General features: G+C 31.8%; 1 protein-coding gene across 1 annotated transcript; it reads left to right on the top strand.

Annotated features, from left to right (window-relative positions):
• Positions 1-536: 536 nt before the first annotated feature.
• LOC139501025 (uncharacterized) lies at positions 537-10,674 on the top strand. Its single transcript, XM_071289975.1, has 5 exons — positions 537-646; positions 1,373-2,070; positions 2,694-2,784; positions 4,056-4,079; positions 7,277-10,674. Exons 2-5 carry the CDS (start codon positions 1,381-1,383, stop codon positions 9,877-9,879), a joined length of 3,408 nt encoding a protein of 1,135 aa, XP_071146076.1. The 5' UTR covers positions 537-646; positions 1,373-1,380; the 3' UTR covers positions 9,880-10,674.
• Positions 10,675-25,705: the final 15,031 nt, after the last annotated feature.

The raw sequence follows: 25,705 nt of genomic DNA, 5'->3' as shown, positions 1-25,705 counted from the left end.
CACTCAATCTGTCTTTAAATTAATATAAATTTTTGAAGATAGCATTTGCAAAATTTGTGATAAGGAGTGCAAGAGAGTTAATTTATATGTATAGTACAGTCCCGGTGTCCGCGCGGCAGTTGAAATCGTGCATTACCTGATTTCTTCACATCAGCATAATGTAACACAAATAGAATCGTTCTTGTTAGTTTAGTCCTAACGGACAGAGAAGATTAAAACTGATAAATTCAAGAGTAAATTTAAACTGCAATCCAATGATAACCCATATCTAGCAAATTACACTTTAACGAAATACATTATATGATAGAATTTGTTTCATTGATGTCAAATTTTTTCAGATTGAAATCAAGTTTGCTCTGAATCCTTTGCAGTCTTTTTAGTTCAAATTCAACAATATTTCGTCTGCTTTGATACGTTACTGAACTATTGCTGGTCTTCTCTTCTGATAACGCGTTTTAATGGTCGAGCCCTTTAAATCGAATTATTTTCATATTTGCACGAATGAACGATTTTCTTTTTACACAAAAATACCTTTAATTGTGCAGCTTGTTGTGACAACACGTCACTTAAATATATTGTTGATTTTTTGTATCGGTAAAGCAGCCATTTTATGATTAAAAGAACACCATGGAACTCATTTAAACAGGTAAATTGCAAATATACTATGGAAATCTTTGTCTCTGAGTTGTTTACATGAACAAATCACATTTTAACAAGACTTTTTTAATCGGATAAAGTCGTCAGTAGACATGAAAATCTATTTTTACAGAGGTTCAGGGTAACATAAATTAAAGTATTGATTTTCTCAACAAGTTCTGAGTCTTTTTCTCGGTATAATCATTTAAGTATAACTGATGAATAATTTAGTAAACATTTCTAATACATTGACAGCCAAATGATTCAGTTAAAAATTTTCAGCAGATCAGAACCAATTTGAAAAAACAAACCCAAAAGACAAAAGCATATCTTCATTCAAATTCAACTTAAAACGAAAGTTAATGTCGAATGGATTACATTTGTTTTCCATCACGAAAATTACGAATGGGTGTCAGTAAGCTGTTGTTTTAATCAGATTTACTTCACATTGCTAAACTTTAACAAATAAATGCTGATCATCTAAAATAAAAGATTAAATAAAACGGTAAATATAATATGCTGTTTACCTTGTCAACAGACATTACAGTTTACATTTAACAGGTCAATTGATATGCATAAGCTGGTTTGTGTGTACTCTACTTCATCATACTATAAAATCGCAGCATTATATCATTACTATAACAAAACTGATTCTTTAAGACTGCCAGTACTTTGTTATGGTGCAAGGTAATTGATAGCAACTAATCCTAAAGTATAATTTCTCTTTTAATTTAAGACTACAGTATGGCTCAAAAGGAGCGGGAAAACTTCTACAGAAATGCAACTGTAATAGTCGACCACGGAAAGGAATCGCTGTCAGCTGTTCTAGAAAATGATTTGGCAAACACAAAATTGACATTTGAAGACTTCATCAATAAACATCAACACGCTATCTATCATCTATGTTACAACAAATCCCGTTGTTGCCAATGTCCCACTGGAAGGTTTGTACCAGCAAATAATAATAGGATTCTGCATCAAAGACAACTGGATAAATTGCTGGACACAAACGGGTCAACTCTAAATGGACATAATCCAAATACACCTTCCACGTTTCAACATTGTTGTCGTCCTGCAAAAAAATCTTTGTCAACTTCAAATATAGATATCACCTTACTACGATGCTTACTAATGAACTTTGCTCAGAACTGCCGAACAAATTATATCCTTAGGCAAGATATAGAAGATTTAGTTGAATGTAGAAACACATTGTATGGCCATGCGCAGGAAGCAAGACTCAATGATTCTGACTATGCGAAACACAAAACTAATGAAGAAGGTATTATTCTTCGGATAGCTCAATTTTGTAACATTGAGAATGAGATGAGACAAAAACTAATTGATGTTTCACAGAGATCACTTGATGATACTATCCTTAAGCAGTTCCATATATCACTACTTCAGCAAATCGGGTTTGAAAAGAACATTGAAGAGGTATTATTAAAAGAGGAATATGTGTTTTTATATAAAATTATACTGCAAAGGGTGATTAAACATTACTAAATAAATCCCAGGTCTTTTTTTCGTATACAACAGGATTCGACGTACCATGATGTGGAGGTATAACACCTTTACAGATATTTTTCACATCAAGTTAAATATTTGGAATACAATCGAATTAGTTTGTACAGAATATGAAATTATCTAGAAATGAGACTATATGACAGTTTATATACTTTGAGCATAATAATCTTTAATCATGTTATTAATAACATATTATAAGCGCTTTGCATTAACAGGAAAATATAGAACATTTTTTTACATGCTCATCTTGGATCGCTGGTGATAGTTTTCTCTTTGGGATATATATCGTCTTTTCGAATGTTTGGTTTTAACTCATCGGGACAATTGATAGCTCAACATATTTTAGTGAAACTGTGTATATGTGAAAAGGTAGTCTATGTCTAGAAAGCTATTGACATCTTTGTTGGGTTTTTGTTCTATTATAGAATACCCAATAATAATTGTAGTAATAACTTATTAGTAAAATGATGTTAGAATTAAGATTGTACTTTAAAAAGCCAGTTAAAATAACAATAACAATAATTATATTTTAGAAAATTGATGAATTGCAACAACAATTGACTCTTCAAGATAAAAGACTGCATTGTCGTATGGACACTATGGACGGAAAAGTCAGCGAAGTTGGTAAGTTAATTTTGGGGACAAGGAGAAAGAAGCAAGTTGGGTAAATGATCACTTATAAGTTGAGAAGACACAACAAACCCATATATTGAAATGGCAGCCAACTGTATAGATATTTCATAGGAAACTAAACAGTGAACAAAACTCACACACAAAAAAAGGGATGATATCAGGTCATCAGAAAGGTTCGAATACTAAAAGTATGAAATAAAAGTAAATGAGCAGTAACAGATTGAAGCTGGCAATTTATGTTATTGGTCTTTTCAAACTTTTGGAACTATGAATTTCAACTGAAAATGAAAAATACTAAATTTGCATGAAACCGCATAATTTTTTAGTTTAACATAATCTCAATTATAAATGAAGATAATTGTCCTTGTTTGGTTAGGATATACTGTTTTTTCAGTCTTGGATTTACAAATATGATGGCCTCAGTCATCACATTAATTGTCGAATTGCTTATCTGTTCCAGTAAATTGGTACCGTAAATATTAATTCGTCGACTGGGTAAATACTTCTGCTGATGGACTTTAAAAACTAAACGACAATCAAAAACCGGTACAGTAGCCAAAACTACGCACTGACATGAAATTATGAAACGTGTTTATTGATATTTTTTGAAACTTATAAAAAAATATTCTTAGACATAGTTTGGTTTTCTCAACTTTATCTCTACCATTTGGTTCTCTCCGGTTACATCACTTCTTCAAAAAGCCCCCTTCCGGAGCACCTGTATCACCCCTAGTTTTTTGGGGGGTTCGTGTTGTTTATTCTTTAGTTTTCTATGTTGTGTCATGTGTGCTGTTTTTTGTTTGTCTTTTTCATTTTTAGCCATGGCGTTGTCAGTTTGTTTTAGATTTACTAGTTTGATTGTCCCTTTGGTATATTTCGTCCCTCTTTCAATGTATGTATAATATTTTGGACTCAAGAATCACCGAAGAGACATAAGTTTTCAAAATCGTGTGCATGTATAATTGTATCGTTAATTTTATAACAGCCACTGGCTTTATATCCGTTGTTTAAAACATTAAAGCGTTTTGTAAAAAAATAACAAGATATGTTTCATTGCTTCACAAAATTACAAAGTTACGCTAATTTTGATTGTTTTTTATTTTTTTATATTCCATCTTCAAAGCTAATTTTCAGTAAGAATAGAAACGTAATGATATTAGACCAATAAACACAAAATAATACTGTGCGAAATACAAACAATTAAGAGGAAATGTAACAAAATAGTTAAACTGTCTGCAATTTGATGTCTTTCATTTTCACAGGGCAAAGAAAGAGAAATATAATTGGTAAGTGCTCAATATAAGGTCCTAGATTTGGATGCATTCGTTTGTCAATCATTTTCCATCCAATCCTCTGTATATTAAGGATTTTGATAGATGTCTGGAATATTTATTCTAAATTCAATGAGAAGTCAAATGCAAATTTGTCAATCAACAAAGTTTTCCTATTTTATCATTTACTTTAAAATCTGAATGACTCTTTTTATGTTGTGTTAACTAAACAGTCATCAATTACAATGAGGAAATACAATGAACCATGACCGTATTTGCCAGTCAAACTTCCTGTGTGAAATTAATGGGGCACTAGCTGTCGGATTCATGTTCACCGATTTGGCTCAAATTCTCATATATGATTTATTACAATGTAGATTATTAATCTTAACAGTTAAAAGTATAAAATAAACAATATACAGGGTATGTGCTCGATAATATGTAGCTTTGTTTCGTGTGTATTTTAGTCTAAACGCCATCTTATTATTAAAGAGTTGAACTCCAGAGTCATCCGATGACCATATAAGCGATGTTAACATAAATATAGATATAGATAAATTAAGCAAACTCGTGCTATTGGATTTTTCTAGGTCTGTGTAATTTCATATTATAGATTGAAAATATATGTTTATCATCGTTTTTACCTACAGAAGAATTATTTGTTGTGGATCGAATCAGTTACTCAAATGATTTATCTTTGTTTCACTTTCATTCTTGTCATTCTTTTCCTTTAAATAACTTTACACATACAATTTACATGTTATATTTGTCTCGTCAAGGGGTTAAATGAAATCTCACATGAATATGGATTCAATGAGGTCGAATTATTTACTTGCAAGTGATATAATTCATCATCAATTTTTGACAAAATTGAACCAACTCTGGCTACTAAAAGCGACTGATTATTTCACTACTTCACTTTTATCAAAGACTGAGCAAAACAAATTATATATTAGATTTTTTCTACATATTTCGTAGCTAGTGCCCCCTTAAAACAAATAAATAAACGTATGTCGCCTACGGAATTTGAATATTAAAGCATAGCAAATTACTAAAAACGAAAAAAAAATAATCTACGGTCTTTACCTCACTACATACTATAATTGAACTGAGCAACATGGAACCCATCAAAGCCGTATGTAATACCATGTGCTTTAAAATGTATGCAGATAATGTTCAACATTTGATGACCTTCGTATTGTTCATACTTATAAAAAAGTATCGGTGCTATTTCTCACTGGTCAATTTTGATATATTATATAACGTGTTGATTTTTAGCTCAAATAGAACAAAGGGCAAGTGTGAGCTTTTATCATCATTGACGTCCGTGGTCCATTGTCATCTTTTAACTTGTACAAAAGTCATCTGCTCTAAAACTTATAGACCAAAAACAACCAAATTTACAAGATCTACATATGGACGAAATCATCCTTCGTCAACTCCTTGTTAGAAGTGGTTTTTTTTTATAAATAGAGCCTTTTTATAAATATTTTTCCGGGGTTTTTATTTTATGGTTTGGCTGTTATTTATAACCTTTAACACATAGGAAAAACGTAAAATCACAAAAACACTGAAATCCAAAATTCAAAACAGAAAGTCCCTAATCAAATGGCGAAATCAAATGATAAAAAGTAAAATCACAAAAATACTGAACTTAGAGAAAAATAAATTCGGTAAGTCCATAATCACATGGCAAAATCAAATAACAAAACGCATCAAAAACGAATGGACAAGAACTGTCATATTTCTGACTTGGTACAGGCATTTTCAAATGTAGAAAATGATGGATTAAACCTGGTTTTATAGCGCTTAACCTCTCACTTGCATGACAGTCGCACCTAATTCTATTATATTTACAACGATGTGTTAACAAAACAGACATACTAGGCAAAATAGTAAAAAAACGGGCACAACAGCCATCACTGTGTCACAATCTGAAAACAAACAAATATTTTACAAAAAAGCACAAAAAGCATCTATCAAATTTAAAAAAAAACCACATTCATTGTTTCTGTTGTATGACGTCAGAAATATAAAATAATTATGTTGTTCAAAGTATTTTAAAAATATATTATAATTTCACATTGGAAATGATAGTATACATGGTTTAAGAAATCAAAAGTTATGTTAGAACTTATTTCAGAAACAAACCGAGATTTAGAATTTTTCAGAAGTTCTTTAGAATTTTTACGAATCCACACATGGTTAATACCACTTCGCGAGTAAAATGATTTTGTCGTTCAAAGTATTTTGATATTTATAATAGAACAATAACATATTAAAATATAATAGAACAATAACATAATGTCATATAATAGAACAATAACATAATGACATATGATAGAACAATAACATAATGACATATAATAAAACAATACCATAATGGATTGGTGTGATCTTTAAAAGTAAAGAGTCGCGCAATAAGAACAAAAGAAATACAAAAAGTCGCAAAATTAAACACATCAATCTATAAAATAGTAAAGGTTTCCAATTGAATACGATCTATCAACATATCAATATATCTGAATATATTAGTCCACTTCTTTTTTAAATTGCTGTAATAAAATTTCGATGTTATACCTATTTTATTTTTCCACTGAATTTTTGTAAATTATGAAACATGGGTTGAAATCGTTTTTTACACAAAAGATCCAAAAACAAATTGAGAAAGGAAATAGGGAATGTGTTAAAGCGACAACAACCCGACCATAGAGCAGACAACAGCCGAAGGCCACCAATTTGTTCTCAATGTATCGAGAAACTCCCGTACCCGTAGGCGTCCTTCAGCTACCCCTTTCAAACCTCAATATCAGTCAAAATTGTTGAAATAATTTTCAACTTTTTTCAGTAGTAAGTGCCATCAAATGAAACGATGATAACTGTTTTGCGTATTTTGTCAATTATCTTGATATCTGTAACGAATAGATAAAAACGTTAAAGGTAGAATGATCAGCAAAACAAGTTGTCTTCTTATTGGAGTGTTTAACGATAATGATAGTTACTGCAACCACTTTTTGTTTTGGGGAAGAAAATAAGATAAAGAGAAATTCAAAACAGAAAAAAAATGACCAGCATTACAAACAAAACAAAGAGTCAAATTTATTCTAGTGAACAATGATTGAGATTGGCTTTTATTGAATGTGCACTACGACCTAGGCGTGAGACACAAGCTCTTTGTGCATTCTTGTATAATTATTATGTCTCACTTTCAGCACATACTGAAGCATGCTTATTAGAACACTCAAAAGATGATACATACGTTGTACCAGAGAATATAAAAATATTATGCGATATCCTAGAAAAGTACAAGACACTGATTATTATAGCGAAAGCAGGAGGTGGAAAATCTAAAACCTGTCTTCAGATAGCTACAATGTACCAATATCAATCGCATACATCAATGGTATTTGTAAACGATGAAATATTGAGAAATAGAGATCTTATTAATTTTGATGATCAGAATATTGTAATAATAGAAGATTTTTTTGGAAGATCAAACATTGAATTCAATGAAGATTTACACAAAGGATTATTTGATGTACTAGATAGTTGTATTAAAAACAAATCTTGTAGATCAAAGTTGATAATTACAATACGAAGCAATGCAGATAACAACCGGAAATTTATTGAAAAACACAGTTTTTTTAAAGAAGAATTGTTTTTCAATTTGGACAAAAACAGCAGTTTGCATGATAATGAATTAATTTTGACAAAACATATGAATAAACATGGTGTCTCTTTATGTAACTGTATTCAAATGTTGCGTATTAACGCCCCGTTTATTTCTCCTATTGCGCATCATCAATGCGAGTCAGAAGTGACTGAAACAAATGATGGTTCATTGCAGATCTGTGTTGAATTATTTAAAGAGATATGTTGTGAACAAAATGAAATGCACATAGGTTTTCCACAAGCTTGCCATTTATTTTGTAGCAACAACAATTTTACAAAACAGGGAATGGCATATTTTACACATGCATCGCAATCATTAGTTGATGAAATAATGAACCTGAAAAAACAAGGTTTCAATAATAATAAGCTGCAGCAATACCAATATTGTGCTTTAGTATACACAGCAATTAAAAGATCACTTGATATGAATAATATTGATAAAAAATGTTTTCAAGATATATTATCCTACTTCGAAAGTAAAACAATGATAATGTTGCTACTTAAAGAAGCTGTTCTTAAATTAGAAGGAACATACATCACCAAAAGTTCTTCAGAATCAGCTTTTGATTTCATCAAACGTCAACAAGTTTCTGATATTTATGTTCTTCAACATGACACCATTCGTGAGGCTATATTATTATCATATGGGGATGACGTCGATGTTCTGTCATTCTGTGATATATATTTTGTTTGCGAATACATTAGACCAAAAGAGTATAAACAATCTGTTGATGACAAGATAGTTTTCCTTTTCTGTGACTATAAGTCAATTGTCCAAAAACTTATCAGCATGCTTTCAATTGATGATGCAACGTCTATTCTCGTAGGGAGTTATTTAGAAGTTGTGGCTTTGTCGAAAAGACTTGATAACATGATTATGTTCTTCTTTCAAAATTTAAAAGATGTTAAACCGAAAGATTACAAATCTCTTTTGAATGGCTTAACATGCTTTGGTAAAAACCCAGATGTCGTCAGATTTCATCCAAATTTATGTAAAACGATCATGATGCAATCCGGATTGAGAGTATTTTGTGCCTTCTGTAGACCAAAAGGGTGGACAGAAAAGGATGCATATTTCGTAGAAATAGAGACAGATGTGTTGATAGAAAAACTTTACTCTTTCGTTGATTCTAACAAACTAAAAGAAAACTATCTAGAATCAGAAGATTACTATTGGAATCTGTTTGATACCAGGGGTGGTAGACATAATACTGGCAATTACGTGTTTGAGTATCTTATAGAACAAGGCTTTTGTGATATTGTAGAATCTTTTTTTGAACAATTAAAACAAAATTTGCAGAACATCAGTCCTATACATGTTAAGGAATTGTTAGATGGACTTTTAGATGGAGAAAAGCGATCGACTATTGTATCCCAATTTAAAGACTTCTTTGAAGCAGTACTTTTCAAGTATGGTAGTATATCAAAAATTTTGCAACTGTGTATACCGTCAACTTCAACAATAAATAATCCGAATTTAATCAAAGTTGACGATCGGTTGCTAACAGGTAAACTCTCTGCCCACTTAGAATCTTCATGTGCAATGGAGTGTGGTTTGGAAACGAGACTAACAATAGTCAGTAAAGAAGATGGGACACACTTTATTTACTATAACGATTTCTTTGACAATATACCTTATAGTCTTATAGCAGAATATATTTTAGAACATGGTTTTAAATCAAACAATCACGAATTTGTCCGAACGATGTATGAGCAGTTCGCATCAGACAAAATAGAAAAAGGTGAGGATGATGAAAGTGTTAATGAAGACTCCAAAATTTGTTTAGATAACGGGCAGAATGAAGACGAAACTGAAATCGATTTGGCTGATAAGTGTACCAAAGTAGTTTTCGATGATTATCCTGGTGATGAAATATGGGAGAATGACGACGGAGTGATTGTTTACATTAGAGTGAGACAAGAGTTCGTGAAAAAAAAGTACAGAGAGGAGAACACTTTGTCCTATTTAGGAAGGACTAATTTTCATCTGTCTCTTGTTTTACGTGGTTTAAAACCACATTTAGAAATTTGTAAGAAGTCAGAATCTAAACGCATGGCTTTACTCAAAACAAAATTTAAATCTTTGTTGAACCACATAAGTTATGATGTAAGAGTTAATACTGCCTGTATGTCTAACGTTTGACTTCATTAATACACTATACAAATGTAGTATCAAATGTTAACCCTCATTCCGTTGTGCATTGTGTATTGCAGTATTTTTCTGACGTCACGAAAGTAACTTGGAGTTTTCCTCTATTGAATGTATTTTCAGGCACTGTTGATGAAATTCTGAATTTGAAGTAACTTAAATGAAGTGAATCATAAACAACTCTATTTATAATATCGTTAGATAATATCAATCGCAACGGTAAACCTTATCTTTAGTGTGAAAGGGAAACTATTCAATAAGGCGTTATACTTTTTTTGTACTGAGTAAGTCATCGATAAATGTAATCTTTTTTACCTATTCGTGAAAGTCATGTTACTGTCTGACTTTATCCTATTTGCTGTATCTCAAATATGTGAGACTTATTTTTAGCTTAATTGCTTTTGTATACTTGTAACCAACGTTGAATGCCTGCAAATATGTATATATAAGGCTCTATTTAAACAAAATATTAACTCAAAATTTACAATGTTGGTCAATACGTATCAAGTGAAAAAAAAAAAATTTTAAGTACCATATTATACATGCTGCTATTTGAATGTTGTGTTACATGTAAAACATCTCATGTGGTGTGTGTTTATCAAACCATTATGTTATCTTTTAGTAATACGAGAGTTGTGAACTCTGACAAATTGTTAAAAGTATCATCATACCACTGTTCTTTTATTCAAAAAGGATTGAAAATGTTGATTTATTTGTTTTAAATAACCTTCAAATTATATAGGTACATGTAATGCAATATACTGGTATAATAGGTTATATACATAAAGATAAAGGATCATAGACTTTTATGGGTGTACAACGTGTATTTTATGATAATGGATTTCTTACATGTATATATTTTAACCCCTTATTTATGATTTTTTTTGTAATTTGTAGTATTTTAAAAATAAATAATAAACATACTCTTAATGTTTCTCTGAGGTAATATAAACTGTTTAGACAGAAGTCACACTAGATATTTGAACATCGATAGGAATCGATATAGAGTAGTAAACATGACACACAGTTACCATAGGTACTTGCCGAATCCAAACAAAAGAACGCCGAATTTCTGACAGTATTTATATAAAGACACAAGTTTCACCGTCATGTTCCTGATATCGATAAGAAGTTTCATACTGAAGTATCACAATCAAGGAAGATAGTTTGGCATTTACAATACAACAATATATGTGTCAACCAAACCACAATCATCCTTAATGGCGTTAGTAAAAATACAAGGAATGATTGTTATTTTCCCGTTTTGAACTAGTGGTTTGAAACGTGAATGTAACCATCAATCTTCTATCAGGAAAGTCATGCTTCACAAACTCTAGAATATTTATTTTGAAACTGACATTGGAATTTACCACTTAATATCACTGTACAGTCTCCATCAATGAACAAAACCCATCACTAAAAGTCGGCTATAAAAGGGTCATAAATGACAACGTGAAACAATTCGAACTCGAAATATAACTGTTTGATTAATGTACAAGATATAATGAACGAAACATTGATACGTAACACAGAAACAAACAACAACTGAACTAAATGCTCTTGTCTTGGGACAGGCATATACAGAATGTAGTGATGTACAACTAAATTGAAAGCGCACCAACCATATCCTAACCTTGGGCAGTAGGGTACCAGTACAACATAAGAACAAACCAAAAACATCAATTGAAAACGGCTTTTCTCATCAGATTAAAACAAAGACTTACAACTTACAAATGTAAAGAACAATTAAACTTTGAAGTTATTACATGTTTGTAAAGAATTGAATTTTCAGACAATTTTGACTGTGTGTAAATAAGGATTTTTTTCCTGCATGTGTAGCATCACATAGGACCTTCGTGGTTGCCCAATTAGATAAAAAATAAAAAAAATAACCAAATGTCCGTCAGCTTCATAAGAATCTATTGCACATGTCCTAGTATACGATATGTTACCATTTTCCCTATCTGAAATGAATTTCGCATTTTGACTAGTATACTTCATATGGAAGACCGACTGTTATGTAGCAACACTGAAATTAAAAAGTTTAAATCATAAAAATTACAACTATATATCGCTTTCATAAATTTGATTTCTCAACTGACCAATGGTAAAGTAATTTTGAATTATTTATTTAAAATAGTTAAAATTACAACCTTATAATTAAATATTTTTAATTATATAAAGCATTAAAAGCGCTTTTATGAATTCACATTAACCAGGAAACCTTATCAAAAAAAAAAAAATTAAAGCAATGTACTAATTTGGTATCACCAGCCCAGTAGCCAGTACTTCGGTACTGGCATGAAAATACAGATTTTTTGTGTTATTAAAATTTGCTGTTACAAAATGTTTGAAATTATTTCAAATTAAGGAATGTATCTCCCTCATGCAAAGCTCTGATTCCTTTTAGGATTTGGCTATACTTTTTGGACCTTTTGGATTATAGCTCTTCATCTTTTATATAGGCTTTGGATGTCAAATATTTTGGCCACGAGCATCACTGAAGAGACATGTATTGTCGAAAAGCGCATTTGGTGCAGAAAAATTGGTACCGTTAATGTTATTACTACCACTGGGTCGATGCCTCTGCTGGTGGACTGTTAGTCCCCGAGGGTATCACCAGCCCAGTAGCCAGTACTTCGGTACTGGCATGAAAATACGGATTTTTTGTGTTATTAAACTTTGCTGTTACAAAATGTTTGAAATTATTTTAAATTAAGGAATGTTTCTCCCTCATGCAAAGCTCTGATTCCTTTTAGGATTTGGCTATACTTTTTGGACCTTTTGGATTATAGCTCTTCATCTTTTATATAAGCTTTGGATGTCAAATATTTTGGCCACGAGCATCACTGAAGAGACATGTATTGTCGAAAAGCGCATCTGGTGCAGAAAAATTGGTACCGTTAATGTTATTACTACCACTGGGTCGATGCCTCTGCTGGTGGACTGTTAGTCCCCGAGGGTATCACCAGCCCAGTAGCCAGTACTTCGGTACTGGCATGAAAATACGGATTTTTTGTGTTATTAAAATTTGCTGTTACAAAATGTTTGAAATTATTTTAAATTAAGGAATGTATCTCCCTCATGCAAAGCTCTGATTCCTTTTAGGATTTGGCTATACTTTTTGGACCTTTTGGATTATAGCTCTTCATCTTTTATATAAGCTTTGGATGTCAAATATTTTGGCCACGAGCATCACTGAAGAGACATGTATTGTCGAAATGCGCATCTGGTGCAGAAAAATTGGTACCGTTAATGTTATTACTACCACTGGGTCGATGCCTCTGCTGGTGGACTGTTAGTCCCCGAGGGTATCACCAGCCCAGTAGCCAGTACTTCGGTACTGGCATGAAAATACGGATTTTTTGTGTTATTAAAATTTGCTGTTACAAAATGTTTGAAATTATTTTAAATTAAGGAATGTATCTCCCTCATGCAAAGCTCTGATTCCTTTTAGGATTTGGCTATACTTTTTGGACCTTTTGGATTATAGCTCTTCATCTTTTATATAAGCTTTGGATGTCAAATATTTTGGCCACGAGCATCACTGAAGAGACATGTATTGTCGAAATGCGAATCTGGTGCAGAAAAATTGGTACCGTTAATGTTATTGTATAAAAAGTAAAATCACAAAAATACTGAACTCAGAGGAAAATCAATTCGGAAAGTCCATAATCACATGGCAAAATCAAATAGCAAAACGCATCAAAAACGAATGGACAAGAACTGTCATATTCCTGACTTGGTACAGGCAATTTCAAATGTAGAAAATGGTGGATTGAACCTGGTTTTATAGCTAGATAAACCTCTCACTTGTATGACAGTCGCATCAAATTCCATTATATAGTCGACGATGCGTGAACAAAACAAACAGACATAATAGGTAAAAATGTCAAAAATAGGGGTACAGCAGTCAACATTGTGTTATCATCTTAATCACTATAAAAACAACAAATGTAACGAAGAAGCACAAAAAGGCATACATCAAATTAACATCCTCATTTTGATTATATTATACGATTATATTTGTCTATGTAAAATGCACCCATCAAGGAAGGAGGGTATGGGTACTGGTGTAAAATTGCGCGTTTGAAATTCGCACAGGTGACATGAAATAATTTTGTCGTTCAAAGTATGTCGGGATGCATAAATACAGTCACGCAAAATAGATATAACAAACACTGACTTAGCAGTTAAAGTAATAATAATAAATAAAATAATAGTGTGGTTCAAAGTATGACGTGATACATAAGTACAGAGTCACGTAAAATGTATATCACAAAAAAAGTTGGTTAACAGTAAAAGTAATATTAATGAATAAAATAATTTTGTCATTCAAAGTATGACAAGATACATAGGTACAGAGTCACATCATAAAATAATTTTGTCATTCAAAGTATGACAAGATACATAGGTACAGAGTCACATCATAAAATAATTTTGTCGTTCAAAGTATGATGGGATACATAAGCACAGAGTTACGTCAAAAGGATATCTCAAAAAAAAAGGGGGCAACAGTAAAAGTAATATTAATAAAGACAAATAAAAGAATAATATAACACGTAATTAAGATGATAAACAACGTCAGTACGCAAAATCTATACTTCAAGACCATCGTGTATTATTTGTGAAGTTGATACGGAATATGTATCAACAAGTTCTGGGTACCTTCCGATGAACTTTTTTTAGAAAAAGGACGAGACGTTCTTTGACATACCCCTGGTTCATCAACTTTCTGCTCAGACACTGGTGACGTTTTACAAAGTCTGAGTAGGAGCTGCAAGCTCTTGAATACCGAATAAGTTGGGAAATGTATATTCCATATGCAGGTGAAGTTGGTATGTTGCTACTAAGGTGGGGGAAATTGATAATTTTAAAATCAAAATCGTCTCGTTTGTCATAGATTCTGGTACTAAGATGACTGTGTATGTCAAATTCGAGGTATAAGTCTAAAAATGAGGCGGATGAAGCCGTGTCTGTTGTCTCTTTAATTTCTAGTTCTGGTGGATATATTAATGGAACCCAATCAGAAAAGTTAGGATTGTTAATGGAAAGAACATCATCAATATATCTGAAAGTGAAATTAAATAACCTGGCTTCTTTGATCTTCTTGTTTTTGACAAGTGTCTGAAGGAACTCCGATTCATATGAAAGCAAGAAGAGGTCAGCAAGGAGAGGCGCGCAGTTCGTTCCCATAGGAGTTCAAACGAGAAAACTAACGGTTTGATTCATGCACAAGATAGTGTGCCAAAAGTTCAGTTTAAGCATAAAACACTATTTGTAATGTTTAATTCTAATCCATAATAAACTACCCGCTTGAACAATGCGATAACGAAACCTAAGTGGATTTTTAACCTTTTATCCTTGGGTGATATGATACTCGTCATTGTTAGGGTTGGTTCCCTAAGGTATGCGCTATACAGACACCGTAACGTTATGCGAGTTCGATCATATGTAATTTGGCGATTGATGGTTTGTTATCGGAAAAAAATACAATAAAATAAATAAGTAATAATTTGGAAGTTTATAAACACATAAAGTTTGAATTGAAAGTGTGCATTTTCAAGCAAGCGGTTTAGCACTCTTTACGGGTTTTGCAAGCTACCGAGTTGTTCTGAAACTTTAATTTCACACGGGAATGTTCGCAGTCCATCGAACAGGTAGGTAATACTTAGTAGTCTCGGAACTTCGGTACTTCGGAAACTATGTGTTTGAGAACTAGTTGTCTCAATAACTATTGTTGCTTCGGAAACAAGGTGTTTAAGAACTAGTTGTCTCAGAAACTACTGTTGCTTCGGAAACAAGGTGTTTCAGAACTAAATGTCTCAGGATATATTGTTGCTTCGGAAACAAGGTGTTTCAGAACTAGTTGTCTCAGGAACTATTATTGCTTCGGAAACAAGGTGTTTCAGGAACTAGTTATCTCAGGAACTAGGTGTCTCGGATATTCTGTGTTTCAGAACTAGTTATCTTAGTAATTAAGAGTCTAAGAATAAGGTGTCTCATTTACCTAATGTATAGAAGCTTGTTCTGTGTTATATTTTTCAAAAGGAATTAATTGTTTAGAAAAATCAGTTGGGATAAGTTACAGGATTAAGGAGACCAAGACAAGTCCTTATTAAGAAATAATTTAATAATACAAAATGATCTTGAGTTGTAGATTCTAGATGCTGAAGTTGTGTATCTTTTTTTATCTAATTTACAGTTTCCCTAAGGTGCTTGTGACTATGTGTGTTCCTGGTGCATTTGGGTTCTGGTGTGCTATACTTAGAAATTGATTTTGCATTTGTTATTTTGTCCTAGCTATTAGTAACTTCTGAACGTAGTGTCTTTTTTGTGGGAATGTATAAGTAGCCTGCCTACATAAAAAAGAAGTTGTGGTGTGAATCCCAATGAGACAACTCTTCTCAAGAGACCAAATGACACAGACATTACCAACCATATGTCTCTGGTCTGGGTTTTATTAAAAGTATGTTTTGCAATTGGGTCCTGATGTGCAATTCCTACGCTAGAGGAGTTGTTTCAATTTTCAATTTGAGCGTCACTGATGAGTCTTATGTCGACGCAAAGCGCGTCTGTCGTACTAAATTATAATCCTGGTACCTTTGATAACTATTGGTTACCCTTGTATTTATATAAGTGTGTACTATATGAAGGTGTGTATACTGATTGATATTTATTTAATTTATGTATGTTTTCTATATATTATATTATATTATACTCTTATAAGATTTATGATTTTTGTTAAAAGTTGTCAATTTTCCTTGGAACTAACTGTCAGTAACTGCGATTAGTTAAGCCCTATTCAACTGAATTTTAAAGTTTGTTCTTATGTTGTAATGTTACACCACCAAGGTTAGGTGAGGGTTTGCGCCTTAAAACAAGACCAACCCTGCTACACTCTGTATGTTCCTGTCCCAAGTCAGGAATATCTTATTCAGAAGTTGTCGTTTGCTGCTGTATATCATATTTGTTTTTCGTTCATTATGTTGACCGTAAGTCAGGCCGTAAGTTTTCTCGTTTGACTTGTTTTACATTTGTCACTTCATTGGCCTTTATAGTTGACTGTGCGGTATGGGTTATAGCTGTAAATTTAAATATGAATTGTTCTCTAGAGTTGTCGCATTTGCAATCATAACATATTTTTTAATTATTTATATCATTGTATATGTAATATGAAGTTCAACAGATTTTCATTTTATGTGATAGAACAAATTGATTCCTCAAGTTATTCAACAATTTTGATAACCAAATAGTACTTGAATATATGATTAGTTCTTTGAACGAATGTGATTATGATAATAGCCATCCATATAAGGTCAACTTTGTTTGAGGAAGTTAGAATCAACTTTAAAATATTATCGGGTTCTGGCTTTCTTACTAGTGATGCGGTCATCTACCTTCCAACGCTTCTACAGATTTTTTACATTCAAGGTCAACTCTTATCTTAACTTAAATATCTAATTTTATTTCTATCTGAACAGTTTATATTAACTGAGAGAAACACTGATTTTTTTTTAAATATTTATTTTTATAATAAAACAAAATGAAAAAAATAGAAGTACAAATGTATACAACAAAAGTCATATAAGAAGACAATTTTCTCGGATGGTCAATTCTCAATTTTAAAAATAATCATACAACACATTATCTTTCACCAATATCAGTTTATAATTCTTTACTCAGATGTATGTCATTCTAACATAATAAAAATGTCATTACAAGATTTTAATTTGGAGCTTTCTTTAGAGGGACATTATGAGGGTACCTTTAAAAACAAAACGGCAAAAATCTTGCCAAAATATCGTTAACAGCTGTACTTTTTGAAGCAGGACGATAAAATCCACATTTCCTTTATACAGATAAAAAATCTCAAGATTTTGAAGATTTACGTCAATTTTTTTTCAAAACATAACGGTCACAGGGTAATTATTTCAAAAGAACTTTAACGAATCATGGTAAGAATATTTTGATGATTAACGATTAAGTTTAAACCATTTTGACAATAAGTTAAGCCGAAAATCCCCGTTGTATGATTGACGGTATAGGGCATTCATATCCTCATTTAAAACGAATAAACAAACATGTGCAATAATTTTTAATAACTGAATGCTAGTATCGGTTTGATAATACTTTCAGTTATCTATAAACGAAATATCAGAAATCGCAACTCGTTCATAACTAAAATATGAGTTGTTTAACACCAGAAACGTATTGAACAATCTTGTACTTTTTAAGGAATTTCTCGTTTGAATTATCTAGAAATCAAGACATTCACCGTTGTAAAAAGCATAAAAAGGCTGATAAGCCAAACATGTCTCATGCTTATTAAGGTAGATAGGGTGTCTTCCTCCATCTTGGATTTTGAAATACTAGAAAACAAGGTCTAGATCTTTGATGAAATGTGCAAATTTTTATATTAGTAGGTAATTCATTTGTAAGAATTTTCATTATAATATCGAAAATGCCATGTTTGATCATATTTATGATTGTATTTTACAAAAATAAGAATTCTTTTGTTTGATTCATTTTTTTCCAACTTTGTCAAATAAGGGGAGGCAACTCAAATGCAAGGGCAGATAATCCAAATAGTGTTACTTTTACAATAGAATGTGTTAGGAATTTATCAATTTTTACATGTAGCAAGAAAACGAGTCCGGTGACCCCATTTTTTCTTTTTCTTATCTGAAAGCATAATATTGAAGCTATCTTCTCAAATTTTATCTCAAAATTCTATGGTGTGGTTTGGGTTTTATGGCGGAAAAATGGGTTTTCCATGCATAATCTATACAAAATCTTGACAATTTCGAACAACCTGTAGCGTGAAAATAAGTCCGGTGACCCATTCTTTTTATTAATGTTTTTAAACAAGCAGGATATGAACTACATTTTGGCAAATCATTAAAAGATTCTATGGATTATAATTTAGACACCCCATCTACCTTAAGCTAAAGCCAATGAGCTTATGTGATTTTCACGATAGGAAAAATAACTTTCCACTAAAACCGTCGTTTTATTTTGGTTCTAGTCACTCTAGTTAAGTGGTAATGCCCACTGTGACGATTGCCATTTTTCAATGAAATATTGTATAAAGTTGGTTTAGTTTCTTTCCTTGAGGTAATATCAAAATCGGGAGATCAGCATAAGTGCTATTTAATCATGCCGTTTTGAGTGTTTACACAAAACACTCATTCAAAATGACTTGACAGCTACATTTTTACAAGATACAATTCCCCAAGACATAATCGTAAACAATTGGAACTATTAGTTATGGAGTCGATTGCGCGTATACAGGCATTACCCAGTTAACAAAATATTCATCACAATTTGTAGAATCTTACGATCCTTGATCACAATTAATATTCATTTGCTACAGTACTTGTAAAGAGAGTGAAATTTCTTTTGAAGTAATGCCATGCGTTTAGAATATGTGTTCATATCAGCCTTTAAATAAGGCTCAACTTTAAATAAAAGAAGAAATAGACGAACGCACACCGTATCCACATAGAAAATAGGGTACTTCTCCCTAAATGCCCTTTTCACGAACCCATTGTTGATACTGATGTGTACAATCTCTCCTTTTTCATCAACCCATATGTCATCACCTGGATAATCATCGAAAGTGACCTTTGTATATTTAGCAGCCCAATCGTTTTCGTCTTCATCTATATTCTGTCCGTCATCTAACCTGCTTTCGGAATCATCATTTACACTTTTATCTCCAGCTTTTTCTGATACGAATTGTTCATACATCGTTCGGACGAACTTCTCATTGTTTGATCGAAAACCATGTTCTAAAAAATATTCCGCCATGGGATTCATATACATCCTTTTTATGTAATTGATATCCCAGTAAACAAAGTATGTCCCATCTTCTCTACCGACTGCTTGTGGTCTCCTTTCCCTACCAAACTCCATTTCACATGAAGATTCTAAGTGTGCAGAGAGTTTTCCTGTAAGTAATTTATCATCAACTTTGATTAAATTCGGATTTATAATAGTGGAAGTTGACGGTATACATAATTGCAAAACTGTTGGAATACTACCATACTTGAAAAGAACTGCTTCGAAGAATTCCTTTTAAAAATTGTGACACAATACTCGATCGCTTTCCGTCATTCAAAAGACCTTCTAAAAATTGCTTAACATTTTTAGGAATGATTTCCTGTGCATTTTGTTTTAATTTTTCAAATAAGGATTCTACAATGTTAAGAAACCCCTTTCCTATGAGATTTCCATACACGTAACAACCAACATATCTACTACCATCGCTGTCAAAAAAATTGATAAAGAAGGGAACCCCTATTTTGAACTTTTCTGATTCTTTACTTTGTCTGCTAGTGTTAACGTAAAGTTTGTTCAGCAATAAATCTGCCTCTATTAGTACGAAGTTTTTATCATTTTCTGTCCATCCTACTGGTCTACAGAAAGCATTAAAAACTTCCATTCCGGCATGTATCATGATTTCTTTACATAAATTTGGATGAAACTTAACCAAAGCTGGATTTTGTCCAAAAGTAGTTAAACCATTTAAAAGACATACATACTCATGTGGTTCAATATTTGCTAGATTTTGAAAGAAGAATTCAATTATTTCATCGCGTCTATGCAGCAAAGCCACAAGTTCTAAATAACACCCTACGAGTGTAAACTTTATATCATCATTTGAAAGCATGGTGATAAGTTTTGATGCAATGTGCTTATAATCACAGAAAAGGAAAACTCTCTGTTCTTCAAGAGAATCGTCATATCCTAGTGGCCTAATGTGCTGGTACAAAAAAACTAAATCACAGCATGGCAAAATGTCGACGTCTTCCCCATATGCTAACAAAATAGCATGACGAATGGTGTGATGTTGAAGAACATAAATCATGTAAATATCAGAAACTTTCTGACGCTTGGGTGACTACAAGCTGATTTAAAAGACCTTTCGTTGATATATCTTCCTTCTAATTTACGAACAGCATCTTTAAGTAGCGAAATTTCGATTGTTTTATTTTCAAAGTATGATAATATTTGTAGAAAACAAATTTCATCTATATCATCTATATCAAGTGATCTTTTCATTGCTGTATATACTAAAGTGCAATATTGGTATTGTACCTTCTTATCATCGAAACCTTGTATTTTCAAGTTTGTTATTTCATTTACTAATGATTGAGATGCATGTGTGAAATATTCTAGTCCCTGTTTTGTTAAATTTTTGTTGCTACAAAATAAGTGGCAAGCTTGTGGGAAACCGATGTGCATTTCATAGTTTCCCGAACATATCTCATTAAATAATTTAACACAGATCTGCAATGATTTATCATTTGTTTCAAACACCTTGGACTCGCATTGTCGAACAACAGTAGTAGAAATACACGGATCGATAGAACGTGACCACTGAATACATTTGCATAAAGTAATCCCATGTTTATTCATGTGCTTTGATAAAATTAATTCATTACTATGCGAACCCCTGTTTTTCGTCTAAATTGATAAAAAAATCTTTGTCAAAAAGATTGTGTTTTTCATTTAATTTTCGTTTTGTATCTTCATTACCTCGTATTGTTATTATCAATTTTGATTTACAAGATTCGGTTCTAATACAAGAATGAAGAATATCAAGTATACCCACGTGTGTATCTTCATTGAATGCAATGTTTAATTTACCGAAAAAATCCTCCACTATTACACTATTCTAATCATCAAAATTAATAAGATCCCTATTTTTCAATATTTCATCGTTTACAAAAAACATTGGCATATAATTTTGTTTTCGGTACATCGAAGCTATCTGTAGACTTGTTTTTGTCTTTCCACCTCCTGTTTTGGCGATGATGACCAATGTCTTATATTTGTTCAGGATATCACAACACAATTCTACATCCTCTGTTTTAACATAAGTGTCATCTTTGGAGTGTTCTGATAAGCGCGCCTCTGTGTGTGCTGAAAGTAAGAGATTACATGAAACAAGAAGTCCCAAGGAAATTTTGTCCCTCGCCTAGGTCATTAGTGCATCTGCAGTAAAAGCAAGTCTCAAACATTGTAGACTAGAAAAACTTAGACTCTTTATTTATTCTGTTTTCAAAGGTACTCTATCTTATGTATTGTTCACAAAATACAAAGCAAAAAAGGTAAACAGTATCATTCACGGGAAAATATTCCTGTTAGAAGACAAATAACGATATCATTTATGCGTCATATCTTGTTTTGCTGATTATTTTGCTTTTAACATTTCTACCTATCTTTTACAGTTATCAAGATAATATACAATTGCAAACAGTTGTACAATTAATTTTTTGGCACTTACTACTGTAAAGAGTTAAAAAATGACGGAAACAAACTCGACTTATACGAAGGTCATTCAATAGCAATACCTTTTAAGAAAATATTTGGACTAACAACTTCAGCCATGTTGTTATGTTTTTTGATTTTGTTTTCTAGATCATATTTTGAATTTAATAGATTCTTCATATCCATTCTTCAAATTTTTCATATAAAAAGATCAATTCCTAAGAAATTGGTAATAACTATCATTAAAGGGCAAACATTAAAATAAAATGATGACAATGGATGATATCGTTCATGTGGCTTTATTGTAGATCTTGCCATTCAATTTAAAATTAATCCATATCTATTATGCTTATATTGATAGATAACACGCAGTCATTATAATATCCAAACTTCTGATTCAAATTTATATTATACTTTTGATCCTTATGTCATTTTGTTTGCCAGGTTAATTAATCGAATTCAATTATTATACACGTGACATCAATGATGAATGTAGCCGAATTTGATTGTTGTTGACCTTGTAGTTTCAGAGCAAAGGACTTTCGAAGAACTTTACCATCGACAATGGGCAGCAGAAGGTCAAGAAAGATTTAAAGTATCACTGAATTTGGTTTATTTACCACGACCAGCACGGCGGGAACCACATGATGAGCAGTATCTGCGTACATTTTTGAAGCACCTTAGATTACATTCGGTATAATTGTTTATTTTTGTGTCATTTTGTGGAGAGTTGTATCATTGTCAATCACATCAGATCTTCGTTCTTTATATTTAACTTCTCATTGAATTAGAATAAATATCCCAGACATCTATACAAATCCTAATTTTACAAAGGACTGAATGGAAAATGATTGACAAACGAATGCATCCAAAACTAGGGCTTATTATAGACTAGATAAATGTTTTATACTTACCAATTATATTTCTCTTTCTTTGTCCTGTGAAAATGAAAAACATCAAATTGCAGACAGTTTAGCTATCTTGTTTTCTTCCCTCTTGATTTTTGTGTTTCGTTCAGTATTTATTTAGGTGTATTGGTCTAATATCATTACGTTTCAATTCTTTAAAAATTAACCTTTGAAGATAAAATATAAAAAGGTGAGCAATAATCAAAATTAATGTAACTTTGTAATTCTGTGAAGCAATGAAATATAGCTTGGTTTTTTTTCACAAAACGCTAGAATGTATTTAGCAATGTTTAGTTAGTATTTCAAAAAATTCAAAAATTTGTAAACAGTAAATTTATAAATATAACCATATCTAAGCTACACTATCTTACAAGTATTGTTTTACCAAAAAGAAAACAAGCTTATTGTCTGATCAAAACAAAAATCAAGCAAAAGAGGATTGTAGTTCTTAAATTGAAACTGATTTTCTCAATATATAAGAGCAATGTAAACTATATTCAAAGATTTAATTACAACATTGGTAAGATAGCCTTTAGTGAATTTTGGTGACAGTTAAGTCGGCCTCATATCTTGACTTACATCTAGAAATTGACAATGAGGGTCGATTGAAACAAAACTTTACGACAAAAGGAAATGATTTTAGCTTTTAAATTGTGAACCTTCCATTTCTAAGTAGCAATATTCCAGCAGCACCTGCATACGGGGTATATATCTCCAAATTTATAAGATTTTTCCGTGCAGGTATTTCATATCATGATTTTCTTGATTGAGGGTTGCTACTCACAAGGAAGCTATTAAACCAAGAGTACCAAAATGGTGAAGTTGAAATCATCCCTTCGTAACTCACGAGTTGGTTGACCGATAATATCAAATAGTTTCCCAACGTCGTAAATAAAATCCCCTTCCCTTTCCTGAATGTGACCTACCGAATTAGACTAGTCACCGGATTTGATATAACATTAGCAACACGACGAGTGCCACATGTGGTGCAGGATCTGCTTACCCTTGGGGAGCACCTGGAATCACCCCCATTTTTTGGAGGTGTTCGTATTGCTTATTCTTTAGTTTTCTATGTTGTGACATGTGTACTATTGTTTTTCTGTTTGTCTTTTTCATTTTAGCCATGGCGTTGTCAGTTTGTTTTGGATTTATGAGTTTGACTGTCCCTTTGGTATCTTTCGTCCCTCTTTTAAAGATATTGTTCACATTTTGTAAGTAAAATATTTGGAAAACAGTTGATTAAGTTTGTACTGGATATGAAATCATCTGGAAATGAGACTATATGACAGTTTATATACTATGAACATAATACTCTTTATTCATGTTATTAATAGAATAGGCTCTTTACTTTACCTGTAAAATATAGAACAACACACATGTTGTCCTTGAATCGCATTGTGATAGTTTTCTCATTGGCAAATATCTCCTTTTCAAACGTTCTTTTAAGACTAATTAGCATGATCAGGACAGCTGTTAGTTCAAAATATTTTAGTGAAAATGTTTATATGTGAAAAGGTAGCCATGCATCTAAAAGGCTATAGACATCTTTGTTGGGCTGTTGTCCCATTATTGAAATCCCAATAACTCCTTTTTATGTTATATATAATTCATATAGTATTATTTACTTAATAGTAAAATGAAGTTAGAATATACATTTTACTTTTAAAAAGCCATTTGAAATTACCATAAAAATGATGATATTTTAGAAGGTTGATGAATTGCAACAATTGACTTTTCAAGATGAAAGACTGCATTGCCGTAAGGACACACTGGAAGGAAAAATCAACGAAGTTGGTAAGTTTATTATGGAAAAAAAGGCAGAATATGCAAGAGGAAAAATCATAACTTATAAGTTGAAGAGACATCAACAAAACCATGACATAAATTATGAAAAGGCAGCCAATAGTATAAATAATTCATTGGAAACTGAACAATGAGCTTCAATAACACAAACAAAAAATAGGGATGATACCAGGTGATCAGAAAGGTTAACATATTAAAAGTATGAAGTTAAAGTAAATGATCAGTTATAGATAAATGCTGAAAATATATTTTGTGGTCTTTTAAAACCTTCGGAACTTTTAATTTCAACTTAAAATGAAAAAAAATACTAACTTTTCATGCAGCTGCATCTTTCTAATAAATCTTAGAAAGGATTTTTTAATTGAAGAAAAAACATTATTTCAGTTTAGAATAAAGGCCCTTATCCTTGTTTGGTAAGGATATACTGTTTAGTTTTTTCAGTCTTGGATTTTCAAATATGATGGCCTCCGGCATCAAATTGATTGTTGAAATGCTTATTTGGTCCAGTAAATTGGTACCGTGAATATTTATTCGTCGACATGGTAAAAACTTCTGCTAGTGGACTGTAAGAGCCAATTGACAAATGATTAAGTATCAAACTATGTAGTAGCATGAAATTAAGAAACGTGTTTATTGATATTTTTCTGAAACCTAACAAAACAAATTCTCTTAGATAAAGTTTAGTTCTCTCAAATTAATCTCTACCGCTTGGTTCTTTTAGAAATAATTCATGGTAGCCATAAATTTGCTGGAAATTTACACATGACCAGCGCTGTGGTATGCGAATTTTATCCTGAGCGTTAGTAAATAAATGTTTTTACACTTTTTTT

The sequence above is a fragment of the Mytilus edulis genome, chromosome 13 (genome assembly GCF_963676685.1).
Source record: "Mytilus edulis chromosome 13, xbMytEdul2.2, whole genome shotgun sequence".
Lineage (NCBI taxonomy): Eukaryota > Metazoa > Mollusca > Bivalvia > Mytilida > Mytilidae > Mytilus > Mytilus edulis.
The sequence above is the reverse complement of the archived record's forward strand: the minus strand, read 5'-3'. Positions and strand labels throughout refer to the sequence as shown.